We start from the raw sequence: 17519 nt of genomic DNA on the forward strand, positions 1-17519 counted from the left end.
AGCACTGTCTCGCCAATGTCAAGTCGAGAATAAGTAGTAAAAATAATGTAAAAAAAAAAAAAAAGAACCTACTGCCAAGCAGACATCGCCGGCGAATGCTGTGCCTGCGCCTGAATATCCATCCCTGGCAATATCGACGCCCCCAACGCCCAAACCCATTTACGTACAACAAGATGCTCTCAAACGCTTCGAACCCATGGTCGGCCCCAGTGCCTCTCTATGTGATCAGGAAGGCACAGCCGCTGATGACACCAGCGAGTACAATGGTGGTCACAATGCCGGCTCCTACCCTGTCGCCGGTGGTGATGGGCTTGAAGACCCTCCTCTTCTCCTCGTCCGAAATGCCCGCGCTGGGGTCGCCCTTGGAGGTGCCACCAGTCTTGGCCGACTTGGGAGGCCCTCCTTCGAGGATGGCGAGGAGCGCGGCCACGCCGTTCATCTGCTCGGGTACGCCAAAGGTGTTGTCCCACTTGGAGGGGTTCCATTTGAAGCCGCATGCCGTGCCGGGGTGGCCGTCGAACATGACAGGGTGACCGGCCATGGGTGCCGTCGGCGAGCCGGAGCAAGACAATGCGGCGGCTTTGGCGGACGACTTGATGAGAGGCTTGATTTTGGTAGCCAGGTCCGGGTGGAGCGCAGCCACGGCGGCCAGCCATCGGAGGTAGTATCCCTTGAACGACCGCTGATCGTCATTGCACCTGTCGGCCTGCTCGCATTGGTACTCATAGATAATGTTGTCCTTGGCGAAGTGCGACATGCCGTAGTTGAGAATACCCTCGGTGCGCTGCCTCCACTTGTCGTCGCCTGTGTAGTCCCACATGATGGAGGACCCGTGGAGCCAGATGCCCGAGTTGTACGTCCACTCCGCATCATCCCTGTCGTCCTGGCATTTCTGGCCTTCGTGGATGGTGACTCCATCCCTGAGCTTGAAGTCCGAGGAGACGAGACCCATGCTCTCTTCCCAGTCCCAGATCTTATTGGCCCAGGCGGCGTAGGTATCGTTGCCGGTGTACCGGGCGAGGCGGGAGGCAATGTTAAAGAAGCAGCCGTTGGAGACAGAGTTCTTGTAGTTCCAGCCCACATTGACATTGTACACCTGCCATCGTAGGCCGCCATCGCAGTGTTCCTTGTCCCAGCGACTCACCATCCCGTTGTACACGGCCATGGCGAGTGAGAGCCACTGAGGCTTGTCGTCGGAGGGGTCAGGAAAGACGTACTCGGCCGCGAGCATGGCTGTCATACCCCAGAACCCTTGATCGTCATTACCCATGGCTCTGGTCTGGTTCATAGGTAGAAGGTCCCTGTCTTCGCCGGCCTGGTGGATGATGGCCTGCGAAACGAGTGAGTTGTAGCTGTCGTCTCCCGTGAAATGCCAGTAATCGATCAGTGTTCCCATCATGGCGCCGCAAAGCCACCCTAAGATCTGGTCAGGGCATGTGTTCTCTCGTGGAGGGGGCCATCACCAGTGGTTACTAACAGTAGTATGGGTCAGGCAGGTTGCCGGGCACATCGCCCGTCTCGTTGCCCGAGTAGAAGCGCACGAGGCCGAAGGCCGCGGTGGCGGCAGCCGCCTTGACGGATTCTAAGTGGGAGCGCGTTAGATGGGTCTGTCCAGCAGGTGTAGCCGTCGCAGACAAACCTTTATCCTCGACATCGACCTCGATGCTGGTGGCGGTCGACACCAGCACCCCGAGGCCGACCAAGATATTGCGCAGACGCATGGCGGCGTCGGCGGGAGATACAGAGGAGGATCTGCGTAGAGGTGGTATTTGTTGTTGAAGTATCTCAAGCGATATACGGGATGAGCGTAGCTCCCTTGTGACGACAAGTTGAGGAATGGGGTCTCGAATCCAGTTCTGTCGTTATCGGCCCAGGCCCACGCGCCTCAATCGCTGTCCGTGTTATGCAGTAATGCAGTGTGCCGCTGGCTGAAAGGAAATAGCGAGAGAAGAAGAGACAGTGCTCAAGAAGCAGTCAAACGAATGTCAGGGAACGCTTGGCAGCAGGGTCACAGAACAACCCGAGAGGCCTCACATTCAAATCGGCCGGGAGGTGATCAGAGTTGCCGGAGAGACGGAGGGACGGGGAGACGGAGAGGCGAAAGGGGCGCGAAAGGGAGGGAAACGGGGAAAATGAGAACGGGGCCAAGAGGCCAGGACTGAAGCAAAGTCACAGACGGAGAAGGAGGGTCATTCGCCTAGCAGGGGCCACCACGTCTAAGCGTCTAAGTGCCAAGGCCTTGGGTTCTCCACCGGGACTTCAAGGGCCTCCAGGGCCCTTCAGGGCAAGTTAGGCGGGAAAGGAGGGTGGACGGATGCATCGACGGCGGTGTCCAGACCAAGCCAGGGTCCTGGGGGTGCTATCTCGCGCTTCTATTGGCTGGATGTTGCCTAGAGGGGCACCTGGTGACCCACACGGGAGCGGCCAGAGAATCATGCCACACCCCAAACTCGCCAATGAACGCGCGTCTAGGCTGCCAAAATTCTGGAGATGCCGCAAATTTGGCATGACCGTGAGTCCCGTTCGTGACAGACCATCGTCGACCGGTGGTTGTGGCTGTGCTGCGCGTCGAGCTCTCATACTTTGTGTTACGAATTCTAATATCTGTACGGAGCACGAATGTAGCAGTTGGAAGCTTGGCTGAAACTGATCCTTCTCGTAAGTCCACAAGGTGACGCGTCTTGAATCCAAGAATGCCTTGATTCCTTCAGCATCTGTCCTGTGTAATAGGTCGCGACGGTTTAGCGGGGCCTGGGGGTTCAGGCACTACCGTAAGAACGACCGTCCCGCTGACCGCTCCCTGTATTCTACTTGCGCCACAGGCCCCCTGTCTCAACCTAAAGTCTTCGCCAACCTTTAATCTTCACACCACTACGAGTACGAGTATGACCAGCTTACAACATACATAGTAGTACGATCAACGACAATTTGGTCTCCAGCGCAGATTAGGGTCATCATCAATGGCAAATCGCCCATCGGTTGCTCCCAGGCCCCACCAAACACTTCCATGTTCAGCGCAGTCTGTCTTACCGTTCGCCGATTCTGAGAAGACTACTTCTCGTATGCTAGTGGCGTGGGAATGGATCGGTGTACGGGATCCTTCTATCGGCACTTTGGCTTACACCTAGCTATGAGCTTGCCACCTCCCTATACCTCTCTCTTTACGAAGACTTTCGGGCGACATCCTGGGATTTTTAGAACGTTGGCGGTGGCTATGGTCAAGTTGGCGCCATGTAAGTTGTAGCTTGGTAAGCTAACTGCAACTGCACATAATGCTCTATCGTTACCCAAGAGCGCTTGGACACTGTCCTCCATCCCAGTGGCGCAGTCAGTGAGAGTCTAACCGGGCTTGTTTGTTCACTGGACCTAGTGCGTACTCGCCCATTTAATCCAGCATTGAGGCTTACTACCTAGTCTATTTGGAACCACCCTCGTTGGAGTATCTCATCAACCGAAGGGCGCAGCTCAGGATCAGGTTGGAGAATCCAGCGAAGAACCTTCACCACTTCCTTCTCCTGCAGCACATTCACATCGTGCGACTTCCTCCTCCTAAACCGTTCTTCGAGGGTCTTGGAACGTGGCGGATTAGCCAGAGGAGCGGAGCGCTTTGATGATCTACTTCTAGACACATCTGTCGTGTCCCCATTAGAGTTATTAGTTGAGGATTTGTGTGCATTGTCAACGGATCCTGAATCATGATTGCTCGCATAGTCAGAAGCCGAACCCTCTTGTAGCTCATCATCACCTTCAGGGGGAGTCCGCAGACGGTCACCCTCTAAATTGAAATATTCATGACCTCTGCGCCAATTGTGAAACATATAGCTAGGCAGAGGCCCAAGGATCTCGAAGATTTGGATCAGGTGCTCGTCGTTTGTCTCTTCGTCATAAAAAGCATCACCCTCGAGCCCATCTACCTGGAACAATGAGCAATCGGTGAGCAGCTCGAACATCAAGTAGCCGAAGCTCCATATATCCGCTCCTTTGCCCAGCTTCAACCCCAAGATCAGCTCAGGGCTGCGTAGCCTTACGGGAGTACTGATTTTCGTAGGGGGGCTGTCTTCAAAGAAGGCTACGTAAACGTTGTGAGTTTCTTGAGAGAGCCAAAGATATTTTGCGGCGGATATCTACCTTGACCAAGGTCGGCAACCTTGGTAAATATACTAAGCTCAGTTAATGTAAATTCGTCAAGAGAGGGTGGCTGAAGAAGGTATGCAGGTGCCCATATATCCTTCTTTCCATCTATCCGTTTCAATGGTGAGCATTGCTTAGGGCTCTGTCTGATGGTTTCAATTGAGCAAGAGTTAGGGGCATCCATCTTTGTGTTGACGAGGATGTTGCCTTGATGCAAGTCGCTATAAACAATTCCACTGCTGTGAGGACTTTGTAGCCCTAGAAGAACCTCGCGCAGGACTTTCCTAGCAAGGTGTGTCGGGAACCGCGACTAAAAGAACTCGCCATACTGGAATTCCGGTTTACGAAGTAGGTATTGGCCGATGTGTGGTCCCATGGGCTGGAAGACAAGGCAGGTATGCTTCCCGTTGGGACCTCGGATCTCGAAGGAATCTTCAAGGCTAACAATATGCTGTTGGTTATTTCTGAATTCATTGAGAATTTGGTGAATAGAATGTTCTCGAGCAGCCCTAGTCGTTTTCATTCGTGCAACCGCAAAACGTCCTTGCCTACTCATCATTACATTAACAAAACTTTCGCCAGAGAGAGATTCGAACTAACTTTCTATCAGAAGCCAACCACACGGTAGAATATGACCCGTAGCCGAGTTTTCGAATGACTTGGTACCGCCCCTCAAACAGATCTCCTAGGTGGACAGGATGGTAGCCACCGGGATGGTAGGACTCACCCCATTCGCAGGCTGTGGCGTTGAGACAAAATCGATAATCGGCGTCATCTACTGGATTTCGGTCTACTAGGAAAGATGGTAGAGACATTGTGCAACTTCTGGTCGTAAAGAGCCCGAAAATAGCACGTTGAATGCCAGAAGGCCATTACAGGTAGGTAGTCTTGATGGAGCACCCTGGTCGATTACATTTCGAGGATGCATGAGGGTGAACGTCTCGGGAGATGTTTAATATTGCATATCGTAAGGAGTAGTCGGGCATAATCGGACACAGCGATTACGAAACTTCAATATAGCAATCGAATTCACCAACAGACCTGACAAAACTCCTCCTGAAAACGATATAGTTAAGCGAAAGGTTGTAGCTTCATCTGTGGTCTGGGCTGAGGTAATCACAGTGAGTGTATTACTCTCGAATCTAAGTTTCCTAACTTGCTTTAGAAGGAAATCAGTTGTCTTCGAAGTAATCCAAAGCTCCGCCACAATCCTTCCTATACGAGTATTACCATTAGTCTAAGTCGGGTCGGACGCAGAGTCAGCCAGGGACTTTGTTCGCAAATGTGTCTATTCAATGTTCTCTTGGTAAGTCAGTGTTTTCCTTCAAAATCGCGGGGTAGTTATTGAATAAGGTGAAATAAGTGTGAGCATGTTGTTGGTTCAACAACTTGAATGCAACGATCTCCAAAGCCTGACTGACAAACCGAGACCTCCTCCCATTAAGGAAAGTCTGCCTGGAGATCAGTCACCTGCCGCCTACGCAACCATTGTGACGTTGCACCAAGACACGCAACTTTATCAACATTGGGAGGGAATCGCCAGGCCAGTCATCATGAACCACCATCGTCACGATATCTGAACTCGAAGCCATGTGGTGGGAATTGACCTTGTTGGGGCTGTTGCTCGTCTCTACCTCGTCGCAGCAGACCGGTAACCATCCAGAATGGCCTCGCTGGTGTGGAAAGGTGTACCAGCCAGAGTGAGCATCCGTGCTGGAGATGCTACATCCATCCAACTCATTGACAATTGACATCTAGATACCCAAGCTTCGATCCAGGCGGCCAGACCGTTGAGCCCCCCGAGCTCCCCAACGGGCCAGGCCTTTACGTGCAGTTCCAGCCACGCTACAGCCTCTATCTTGAGAGCGAGGACGAGGGCGAATTTGTCGTCAGCGCTCAAGTCTCCAAATGGCACGGCGATCCGTGGCCGAGCCTCGACACCCCCGCTGACGCGCCACCCCTTCACTTCACCATCAATCTGGAATCTAACAACGACGTGCTTGTTTCCAACAACATCACTGTCGGCACCGACGCCAAGGTCCTAAGTTTCAGCTTCGGCGACCTCAAGCCGCGTTTTGAACCCTACGATGTTGTCCTCTATGGTGCCACTGAAGACGGCGAGCCCGCCGTCTCGGCCTCCAGCCAGCTACTCTACCTGCCCGAGAAGGACGCAGGCAGCGTTACCAAGCTCGACAACTGGAAGGGGGGCATGGTCTTCCGCAACCAGGAGACTGGCGGCAAGTTTGAGCCCCTGCTCCCGTACGGCTTCTACGCCTCGTGCGACAACTTCTTGTGTGAGAACAACAGCATCAGCGCCGTCCAGGAGTACTTCGATCTGGGGCTAAACGGCATGGTGCCGCTCACCACCATCTTTGATTCGAGGCCCGTGTTTGAGTTCTTTGACGAGCTGAATCTCCACTTCATGTATGACTTGCGGTCCATCTACCAGAACCTGACCGAGGTGGAGAAGCAAGTCTCTGCCATTGCCAGCTTCGACGCCCTGTACGGCTACTGGGGTTCGGACGAGTGAGTATATATGCATCCCACTCATTCATGGTGACTCGAAGCTCACTCTCAAGCAGACCCGACGGCTGGCAGGATCCCTTCGAGGACACTGCCCGCGTGCGCAACCTCATCCGCACCATCGACCCCTACCACCCCGTGTCAGTGACGCTCAACTGCCAGAACTACTACTTTGGCGAGTACTCCCGCGGCGCCGACTTCCTCATGGAGGACGTCTACCCCATCGGCGTCAACGGCACCTTCTCCAAATGGGGCACCCCCTGCAACACGACGTACGGCGACTGCGGCTGCGACAACTGCCAGGGCAACGTGCAGGACGTGCCCTCGCGCCTCGACGACCTGGCGCGCTACGAGGCGTGGCTGGGGCGGTGGCCCAAGACCAAGGTGCACAACCCCCAGAGCTTCCACGGCGAGGGGTACTGGCTGCGCGACCCGACGGTCGACGAGGAGGTGGCCATGAACGCGCTGGCGTTCAACCACGGCGCCAAGAGCATCATCTCGTGGGTGTGGCCCACGAGCGGCGACCTGGCGGCCGTCCATGGGGAGTTTGCCTCCGTAGTGGCCAGGGCGCCCGTCAGGGACTTCATCGTGGGGGAGGAGGCGCAGAGGGTCGAGATCAGTGGCAGTGGGCGCGACGACGTGGTGGACGTGGCGTTCTGGGAGAAGAAGGGGACCGAGATGCTTCTGTGCGTCGTCAACGGTGGCTACACGCCTATCAATGAGACGGTCAGGATTGGACTCCCAGATGGCGTGGTGCCTAAGAGCGTCAAGGCGAATGTCTGGCGGGAGGCATCGTGGGAGTTGACAGACAACGAGATCCGGATCGGCAGGATGGAGGAGATGTCTACTTATATGGCCATCTTGACGCTGTAGGTCGGTGTTCTGATTCCCATAAGCCATCAAAGATCAATAAGCAATCACCGAGTGTAATACCGCGCTTATACAGTTCTGCCCTACCGTTTCATATGCCCAAACCCAATCCAATTCGTTGTAATACATAATATTCAGTACATTATTACTCCTTGGGAGCGCCATTCTCGTCCCGGTCCACATTACCCCTTGGGAACGCCATTCTCGTCTCGGTCCATCCTCGAGTACTGCGTCTTGAGCAGGACATTGTCGGCACCCACCAGCGTGCTCCTCCAGACCTGGTCCTTGCCCTCCTCCCCCGTGCGCACCTGGCCGCGGCCCATGAGCACGGGGCGGCAGTTGACGTAGAGGGTCTCGTAGGCGCCGGCGGGGACGCAGAAGGTCTCGTGGAAGATGCCAATGTGCTTGGGGTTGCGGGCCTTGGCGTGCCACCAGTCCCAGGCCTCGCGGTGGATGGGCTCGTGGGCGAAGCGGTGCAGGCCCTCGAGGTCGCGGAAGAACATGGTCATGAGCATGGTGCTGTTGCTGTCGCGGTCGGCGCCGCGCCAGAAGGACATGTCCAGCAGGCCCAGGTCGTGGCGGCGCTCATGCAGGTCGGCGCGCATGGCCTCGAAGTACTCGCCCATCTGCTTGACCTCGGGCGCGAGCATGCCAAGCGGGTGGTTGTACTGGACGCCCAGGTTGAAGACGACGACGGGCTGGGCGCCTGGCCACGAGCCAAAGGAGCCGTCGACGGGCGAGGGGACCTGGGCGGTGGTTCGGCCGGGTACGACGCCGTGCATGAAGGTGTTCTTGTCGTCCGAGAGGGTCTGGATCACTGTGAGGGCGATCGAGTGGATGAGCATGACGCAGGGGGGTACGACGGCCCATCGCATGGGGAGCGCAGCGCACAGGAGGAGCTGGAGGAGTGCCCCAAAGAGCATGCGCGTGCGCAGCTTGAAGAGGTCGGACAGCGAGAACTGCCAGGTTGTTATTAGTAACTGAAGTTATCAGAGTTGGGCAGGAATACGGTTCGACTTACAAACAATATGTACAACTGGTTAATATGGCTGCGCGGCTTGCTCGCCGGCTTGAACATGGGTTTAAAGCCGTCGCTCGCCATGATTCCTAGATGCGGGTATGATGGGAGGAGAGGCGATGGTAGACGAGATCTGCTTGTTGTAGTAAGAGATCCTGCTGTGGGTAAAAGATATAACCGGCAGTGGCAGGGTGTTGGGGCAGACAACTCGATTATTATACTTCTTATGTCCGTATATGGAACACCAAAAGATCTCGCCTAATAATAACGGTCAGGTCGCAACTCGTCATCAGTCGATGTGGAGAAGCTGCATCAGCTCGCAAGCTCCCTCCGGGAACCCCCTCTCCACAGTTGGCGGTTGGTACGACTCCAGATGCCCATCGTCTATCCGAATGCGAGCATCTGGAACCAACAACGCCGTCAGAGACTCGGCACGTCAATACCCGTTGCGACGCAATGCCGCGCGCCCGGTCAGCTTGCAAATCCGCAGACCCGGTAGGCTCACCCCTGCGATCCACTAGATCCATGATTACCTACTCTAGAAGTCATAGTACACAGTAACAACATCCGTAAGCGTATACGTAGGCCATCGTCCTCATAGTGAGACTCGCATTCGCTCTCGCCTGTCGGCTTCGCCACGCACTCGGCACGCGACACCATCGACGCCCGGGATCTGCGGCACGACCGACTCCAACGCTCCGAAGTTCCATCTCAACTAGTATTAAGCATGTAGGACTGAGACCTGACCTGCAAGTTGGCAACTATGCACTGGGTCACATAGCTAGCTCTACCAAGCACAGCACCTCCATGTAAATTCATCTTTTTATTTTGAGACTCAGAGTCTAAGCAGTCCTCTGTCGTCGCTCATAGAGTTCATCATCATTATCCTAACAGGCCAAAGAAATCCCACAAAGTTCTTTTTCAAACAAAATTTGCCAACGCTCATGCCACGGTCAATCCGTGGCGTCATTTAACCAAGATGGTCAATCCGTATCATGCGAAGGCGTATCGAACATGCCAAGGTCAGTCTCGGCTCCTCTTGGCCGGCCAAGCGTAGAGTAATTGTAGTCCCACAGTGTGTTCTCCTCATGTTGGCTCTTGGCCTAAATCATGTTCTCTTAACACGTCCCTCATGCGCTATTCTCCTTGTCTGTGGATGGTCGAGGATCAGTTAGTGACTTCTCCCACTCATCCATAAGATTGGTGGCAGTGCGCTTAATGTTGCTGGGTGATAAGCGGTTGACCATGCTCGGGAGAATTTCACCCAGCTTTGGTGAAAGCATCAGGGCATCATCGGCGAGAGACTTTGCCTTGCTGTAGTCCATAATTCCAGTCAGCAATTCTGATGGACAACGGTGGAACAAGACGTCTCTTACGATGGCTCATCAGCCTCTTCCCCCGCTTCGGGGATCGACTGGATCTCTTCCGCGCCACCACTGTTTATCGTGGACCCGCTCCAGCGTGTCGACTTCGTCGAGACTGGTGAATCCCAGCTGTCCCACGCGTTGTCGTCGATGGCGTCAAAGGCCAGCGGCGTCCACGAGAAGTGTTTGATCCTATTTGGCCTGGCTCTTTCTTGTGGAGTTCCCTCCCTGCTTTGGCTGGAGGGAGTAGGGGTCGACGTGGCGGAGCTGGGAAGATCGAAAGCGGTGCTCACCTTGGGTCGCGCCGCATTGCTGGGACGGATGGTTTCGGCGTCGCCGGAGGAGGTCCTGCTCATGCTCGCGCTAGAGCTGGGCTGCGCTGGCGACCGCACGGGGGTCAGACCGTTGATCGGCTCGTCGCCCACCGTGATCTGCCGAATGTCCTCCACGAAAGTCTTGAGGCCTAGCCTAAAGTCCTCGATCAATCCGGGTACACTGGCTTGCTGACGATGAGATTGCGGCTGCCAAGAGGCCCGCTTCGAGAGGTTCGGGTTGGTCAGCTGCGCCGTCCTGCGCTCCACTGGTGGAAGAGGCAGGCTGATGGGCTCATTGTCGATTTCACCATGGATCCCGAAGCTTGAGTCCGACTTTGATGGTGACAGTAGTGAGAGTGTTCGCGTGTGCCCACCGCGGAGTACCTTGCGGCGGTTCTGTGTGGGTGTATTCTGGTTCTGAAGCAGGAGTTTTCGGCGGTCAAAGTCGATGCTGTGACGGGATGAGCTGCCTGATTCGTTATCCGCAGTTAGAGCCACAGGCCGAGCAGTGTCTGCTCTTCGAGACTCGGCTTTCCTGTTATAGGCTTGCTTGGAGGACCATTTCCTCTTCAGCGTGAGCAGCTCCCCTTCTGCATGAGAGAGCTGCTCGCGCAGCTCCAGCACTCTTCGCTCCTGAGCAGCGATTGCTATTATGAATTCGTTTGTATCAGAAGGTGAGGCGGTGGCCGAGTCATCAACAGGCGTCGGAGGGACCGACGGGTTGGCCGACACATAAGTTGGTGTTGGCCTTGAGGGATCGCTTGACGGAGGTGCAATGGGGAGCGTTAACGAGAGACGGTTTGCATTCCGGGAAGCTGAAGAAGTAGATCGCGACTGGCGCGTGGGGGAAGCATCGCCCGCAGCCGGGGCGGGCGGAGGAGGCATCGCAGATGCGTCGGTATTGTTCAAAGCAGCCTCGAGACTCTCTTTCGAAAGTTCGTAGGAGCGTCTCGAGACCTCAGGGGCAATCGTTGTCGTGGTGGCCAAGGGCAGAGAGGTCATGAGAGGCGCGATGGGGTTACGGTCGGCAGCTGAAGAGCGGCGGCGAATCTCCTGGTTCGAGGCCATATCCAGACGCCTCTGGATAAGTTTCTGTAAAGACTGGAAGCCGTGCAGGCGACGGCGTTTCTGTGAAGGAGTGACGGGAGCCCTGTCGGCTCGACGGCGCCGCAAACGGGCGGTGGCGGCGGCGGCCCTGGCAACGAGCGCTTTGTGGTGAGCGTGGGTCAACTGGCGGTATTCATTGAAGAGAGATGAGGAGAATCGATCGACGGCGCAAACGTTGAAGAGAAAGGTGCTCATGAGGCAGCAAAGAAAAAGCAAAGACGGCAAGGGCTACGCATCATTGGTACCCCGATTTCAATGGCGGACGAGCTCGAAAGGAGAGGGAAGGCTGGCTGGATCTCAGCGGGTTGCGTTCCTGGTCGCTCGGAGATGGGACTCGTGGCCTGGCAGTTGCTGGGTGCACCTGGTACAGGCGGGCAGATTCAGGGGATTCGAACCGCTATTGGACAATGGAGCGTCGGTGTCCGGGGGTGAAATGAAGGGCCTGGACAGGGGCGACAGGGCAGTGGCGCACGGGCAGCGGGCAGTTGGGGACGGCTGTGACGACGAGCGTATCTTGTTCAGCTGAGTGAATATGAAAGCGAGAGGGGGGATCTGGCCGATGGCGGTGAAAGATCTTGATCATTCCAAGCCGAGGAGTGTCTCGGCAGCAGCTGGGGGTTGAGCTCGTGTCATTTAGACACATGCATGCATTGAGTTGGTTTGTTTACATTCATCTCAATCTGTCATGCTGCACTTTGAAACGGCTGCACTCCGTACCCACATGATTGATGAGGTCCTCGACTGGACAACTGGTGGGCCTGCTACCGTCGCTAACTCGCTCTTATCCCGGGGGACCTGGGCCACCTGGCTCCATGTGCTCAGAAGCTCAAACAGACTGCAACCGTGGTCAAGCCTCGAGCCAGGCTGGTGGGGTGCGGAGCGGAGGTCTTATTTTAGGGCCCTCGAGGGGCCTCCTGCGGGTTGCTGGAGCCTGGCCAAGGTTGCCCCGAACTCAATTGGCTGTTTCAGCTTAAGTTGTTCCTGTCGTGGACCTCGTGCGCGACAACCAATTTCACGAGTCCACGACCCCTGAGCCACCTGCGCCCCTTCCATCAACCTGTCACGTGTGCGGGCTCCGCACCCCTGGTCATGTGACTGCCCGTCACAGTCGCGCGTGCCTAGCACATGCACTGATACGCGACACGTTGACTGACAGCCCACAGCTGGGAGTACGTACTGGATGCAACTGACTTCGTCAAACCCAGGCCATACAAACCTAATCAGCCTTGTTGCCTGCTTAAATGGTGCTATAATATACCTAACCTTTCACCATGAGATAGCTGTCGTCCCCACTTGGAGAAGTCATGCTTCGCGTGTTGCGTGTTGGTCTTCAGTCAAGCATGGGACGAGCTTCCAGGCTGCCATCCCGATGCCATGCCTCTTCCCTTTTCCCTTGTTTGTGAGCTCTTGGATGAGTCACACAGACTATGTATCGCTCGGGAAACAAACAGACCTGCCGTCGAGAGCTGGTTCACGCGACATCGGACGCGTATCGATGCTCATGACACCAACCTCTCGGCTCTTCTGTCGACTCTCCTGCCAGAGAAGCGCACAGATCGGGTCTACTGCATACAAGCACCAATCTTGGAGAGGATTGTCGGGCGTGGCTTGAGCCTCGGAGCCTCTCGTCAACTAGAGTTGACACGGCATCGTCAACCTGGAAGCGGTGTGGATCTGGCGGACTGTGTGGAAAGCATTTTAACAGTCACTGTGAGTTCTGTGAATATTGAGTAGCTCCAGGGTGTAGGCTCACACAAAAACAGCCGAACTGTGTACTGGCTGGAAATCGAGTGACCGTGGAGCAAGTTGATCAACTTCTCCATGGGTTGGCCTCTGGCATCAGATGGAGCTCTCCTGCGATTCGTGCCTCGCAGGCGCCCCTGACTCATCGGAATCGGGGTGACCTGGAGAGAATCTTCTCTCGTGTCACTGCGGCGGAAGCAAAGTGGTTGACGCGGCTTGTGCTCAAGAGCTACGCCCCACTGATCTTCGACGAGCACTTAATATTGCGGCTTTGCGATCCGCTTCTTCCGTCGGTACTGAAAATCCGAGAGGACTTTACCTCTGCGGTGGACGTGGTGCAGTCCATGAGGGGTAAGCTCCTCTCGAATACGGGAGACAGAGAGTCGACCCAGAGTCAACTGGTTGCAAATGTGAAACCCAAGCCAGGCACAAAGGTTGGGAGACAGCATTGGGTTAAAGGCCGCAGCATTAAGCACTGTCTCGACCAGAGCCGCGGCCGGATGAGCGTCGAGCAAAAAGTGGATGGGGAGTACTGTCAGATACATATTGACCTCAGCAAAGGCGCCCAGTGTGTTCGAATATTCTCAAAGAGTGGCAAAGACAGCACCGAAGATCGTGAGGGCCTTCATGGGTAAGAACCAGCCTCCCATAATGCTGCAACATGTCTGACTGATTATCCAGCATCATCAAGAATTCACTGAAGGTCTACAAGCATGACCGTGGGTTTTCCAAAACATGCATTGTCGAAGGCGAATTGGTTGTTTACAGCGATTTGGTACGCCCCAGAGTCTTGTGCAAAGCTGCCAGCTGAACTTACTGACTTCCTCTAGACAAACAAGATACTTCCCTTTCACAAAATCAGAAATCATGTTACACGCAGGGGCCGCTTCATGAACGCAGAGCAAGATTCTTTGTACGTTAGTTCAACCCAGAGAAGTGTACCTATTACTAACCCCAATAGACCGACGGCATATGAACATTTGATGATCGTGTACTACGACATCCTGCTTCTTGACGACGAGTCACTGCTAGGCGTTAGGCACTCCGAGAGATTTAAGATCCTTGCGGGCCTCGTGGAATGCCAAAAAGGCTGGGCCGAATTGGTCCAGCGAGAAGTCATCGACTTTGGGCATTCACTTGCTGCCTCGAACCTGAGAAAAGCTTTTGCAAAAACGATAGTCGATAAGCGTGAAGGGCTTGTGCTGAAACCAGATGAACCATTCTTTCAGTTTACCGAATCCGGGCGACCTTGGTGTGGCCGGTGCATCAAGCTAAAGAAGGAATACATCGGCAACTTCGGAGATGTGGGCGACTTCGCAGCTGTCGGTGCTGGGTATGATCCTGTTAAGGCCAAACAATACAACATCCCTAACCTCCAGTGGACGCATTTTTACATCGGATGTCTCGACAACAGAGAAGAGGTCAGGCGGTGGTCATCCAAGCCCTATGGTGTTTGACCTGAGATGCTTTAGCTTTGACAAGGTTGGCAATACGGGGTTCTGGAGTCTTCGTTTTCCGACGGTGTCCAAAGTCCATTTTGATCGAGACTTCACCGACACCTTCTCGTTCGAACAGTTACAGGAACTAGCCAAGGAGGCTACCAAAGCCCCTGAGCTACCGGACAGCCAGGAGAATCTGCAGTGGATAGCACGATTGGAGGGAGCAGACCCTAGAGGGATACCAGTCGACGCGGTTAGCCAGCTGACAGCTACTACCATGCCAACACCCTCACCATGTCGCTCAACACCAAGCGCCTCTCAGGGTTGGCCGCAGTCACCGCTAGCTGTTCAGAAACCTGTCAGGTCAGTTGCGTCTCAACCAAACGCTGAGCCCTCGATGAAGGTAGCAAACGTGTTTGTGCCGCCTAAGCTACCATTGATCACGCCACCCACCTCGTCAGACCCTACCCAGCAATCTCCGGAACAACAATCTCATAATCGAAACCAGAAGAGAAGTTCCCCGTCATCATCTCAGCCACCCCTAAACTGCAAAAAGCGCAAATCTGGCGAACTACATCCGCCAACAACATCAGCTTCGCAACACTTGAATACGTTGCAAGCGCGGAAGCCTTTGGGTGAGATAAATGCCAACTCATCTCACCGGTCCAATACTTCTTTACCTATGAATTCTCAACCAACACGGGCACCCGAGATTGCAACTGAGTACGAAGTAATCGACCTCACCTCTTCAACCGACGGATCTCTCCAGAATCCGGGGACGAAAACGATGCCTTCACAGACAGAGAGCGGCTCCTCGCAGGAAGACGAGGATATCAGCGTTTTCCCGCCTGAAAATGGTGGACACCACGAACAACGCAGCACATCGCTACTCTTGAGCCAAACCTCCATGCTTCAATCCGCAGCAAAACTAGAACACCCATCTCTCGGTGCCAATAGTCGAGATGGCTGTGTACACGCAGGACCCCAATGTCAGTTCGCAAAAATGACTATCCTCCTCGCCCCTCACCTCAGCGAGCCTCACACTCAGATGTCAGCTCAGCTCGGTACGCATGGCATCAATGATGTCGTGACAGATATCAAAGCCTGGATGATTGACCCACACCGGAGAATAGAGAAAGTCGCAGTCATGCTAGTGGATAGTGTGGAACGGGAAGAGGCGACAAAGAAACTCCTAGAGTCCATGGAGGACTATAGAAAGAATGTCCCACCTACGAGACGTGACGAAATAATAACGGTTTACGATTGGAGGGTTATGAGATATATCACTGTCATGGAGGACGATAGCATTACCAGAAAGTATTATGATGGGTTTAAAGGTCCCTGGAGGAGATGGTATTGCGGCTTTATATGATGAAGAGCTGAGGACATCTATTCGATATACCCGCGAAGGCAATCATCCATGATTGAATGACACTACTCGCTGTTGCGCATTCTCACTTCTTCTCATCGTAAAGGGTTCCATAACTGGCTTTGAGCCTCATGAACAAATGCTCATCTGCTGTCATAACCTTCCTCTCCGCGTAAGGGTTCGCATTCGGTGTCCCCTCCGAGGGTTTGAAGTTCTTGACCCGCTCACTCGGGACAGGTTCAAGTGGCGCAGAGCCAACAGGGTGGCAGAAGAAGGCGATCGAGTACCTCGGCCCCACGCTTGTCTCACCAGCCACGCTGCCGTTGCCTCCATCCGAAGGGAAGACCACCCGGTGGACGGTGCTCCTGAATAGGCCGTTGGTCCAGTACGAAAGGAGATCGCCAATGTTGACCAATATGGGCGGGCTTGGGTCGTCCTTAGTCCCGGGGGGGCAGACAGGGACGGGGGCCCAGGTATTGTCCTTTTTAAGAATTTCCAGACCAGCCTGGCCCTTAAGGCGGAAGAGGAGGGTGATGGACCCGTAGTCGGAATGGGCGCCAGCTCGGACATCGTCCGTGGAGTGAGCAGTTGCCTCGGCCGGGGGGTAGCGAAGAAAGCGGAGGATGGAGCCCGAGGGGCCCTTGGACTTTTCATGGGCGGAGGAGAAGAAGCCGCCAACCTGAACTATATGTGAGAGGCGGGATATACTTCAGTGTAAAGGAAGTTCTTACGTCTAGCCCTAGGCCGAGGAGGTAGAGGATCTTGTCGCAGAGCGCGTGGCATGAGTCTGCAAAGGCGCTGAAACGCGGCTCATAGGCCGCGACGGGGGATGGGAGAGGCTGCTGAGCCTTCCCGTTGGTAAACTCGCCAAAGTTAAAAGCTCTATGGAACCTATTTTTAATACTGGATTGATGCCTGCGAAGGAAGTCTTACTCTTTGAAGTCCCCAACCTGTAAAAATCAGTATAGAGACTCCGGGTGATATTGACGACATTACCTTTTGGGTCTTGGGATCCAGAGTCTCAGAGTGCATGCCGGACCAACCGCGGTTGTTGGTTTGAATGGTACATCTCTGCTTCTCTTCTAGAGGCGAATCAAATATCTGCTTGGACTGAGGACGCTCAGTGTGAGCCTTGGCATGTACCGTATTGTGAAAGACCTACGAGGTTGAATGCCTCGTCGATATCGGGAGCGGAGATATCTTTGCCAAGATTCTTGATGTAAATGAATCCATGGTCCTCAGCTGCCTCGACAAGCTGACGTGAAACTTCGTTCTGGTCCCCCGAGAGATCGATTACGGGTATCCCGGCTGACACAGCCATGATGAGAGTTGATACTAGCAAGTATACGGATAGCTTCCGGTGGTTGAGCAATAATGCGGGTGGAGGAGATGAGAAGGGACCAATATTCACGACAAGTGTGTATCTAAATAAGTACAATATTCACATGTCAGAGCGAGGAATATGAAAAAGCGCCGGCAAACTACCAGACGGGGTCGACAATATTTAGATAATAGAATGTATTAGCGGAATGGAGGGGCATGGCAGAGACATCCCACCACCTGATATCACCCCACTAGGGAGCGATGAGCTCGGTGAGATCTGATTCCTGTTGGCCGGCTGCAGTGCCGCTTTTACTTGGC

At 54.5% G+C, this 17519-nt stretch overlaps 5 protein-coding genes across 5 annotated transcripts; 1 reads left to right on the top strand and 4 right to left on the bottom strand.

Annotated features, from left to right (window-relative positions):
- Positions 1-217: 217 nt before the first annotated feature.
- On the bottom strand, positions 218-1721 carry DFG5_2 (glycoside hydrolase; the record flags this gene model as incomplete). The annotated part of the gene is made up of 3 exons (XM_083198378.1): positions 218-1416; positions 1478-1582; positions 1640-1721. 3 exons carry the CDS (start codon positions 1719-1721, stop codon positions 218-220), a joined length of 1386 nt encoding a protein of 461 aa, XP_083046113.1.
- A 4074-nt stretch (positions 1722-5795) lies between these two features.
- Positions 5796-7527, top strand: ACO1O0_009025 (uncharacterized protein; the record flags this gene model as incomplete). Its single annotated transcript, XM_083198379.1, has 3 exons — positions 5796-5817; positions 5910-6657; positions 6714-7527. 3 exons carry the CDS (start codon positions 5796-5798, stop codon positions 7525-7527), a joined length of 1584 nt encoding a protein of 527 aa, XP_083046114.1.
- A 179-nt stretch (positions 7528-7706) lies between these two features.
- ACO1O0_009026 (DUF4188 domain-containing protein) lies at positions 7707-8626 on the bottom strand (the record flags this gene model as incomplete). The annotated part of the gene is made up of 2 exons (XM_083198380.1): positions 7707-8483; positions 8546-8626. 2 exons carry the CDS (start codon positions 8624-8626, stop codon positions 7707-7709), a joined length of 858 nt encoding a protein of 285 aa, XP_083046115.1.
- Positions 8627-9672: 1046 nt separating this feature from the next.
- Positions 9673-11522, bottom strand: ACO1O0_009027 (uncharacterized protein; the record flags this gene model as incomplete). The annotated part of the gene is made up of 2 exons (XM_083198381.1): positions 9673-9856; positions 9919-11522. The coding sequence occupies 2 exons, from the start codon at positions 11520-11522 to the stop codon at positions 9673-9675; spliced, it is 1788 nt and encodes a 595-aa protein (XP_083046116.1).
- A 4441-nt stretch (positions 11523-15963) lies between these two features.
- Positions 15964-17199, bottom strand: ACO1O0_009028 (isopenicillin N synthase family dioxygenase; the record flags this gene model as incomplete). Its single annotated transcript, XM_083198382.1, has 5 exons — positions 15964-16557; positions 16610-16760; positions 16812-16828; positions 16875-16988; positions 17041-17199. The coding sequence occupies 5 exons, from the start codon at positions 17197-17199 to the stop codon at positions 15964-15966; spliced, it is 1035 nt and encodes a 344-aa protein (XP_083046117.1).
- Between the last annotated feature and the right edge of the window lie 320 nt (positions 17200-17519).

Source organism: Amphichorda felina (genome assembly GCF_050947745.1).
Source record: "Amphichorda felina strain 45539 chromosome Unknown scaffold_9, whole genome shotgun sequence".
Classification (NCBI taxonomy): domain Eukaryota; kingdom Fungi; phylum Ascomycota; class Sordariomycetes; order Hypocreales; family Bionectriaceae; genus Amphichorda; species Amphichorda felina.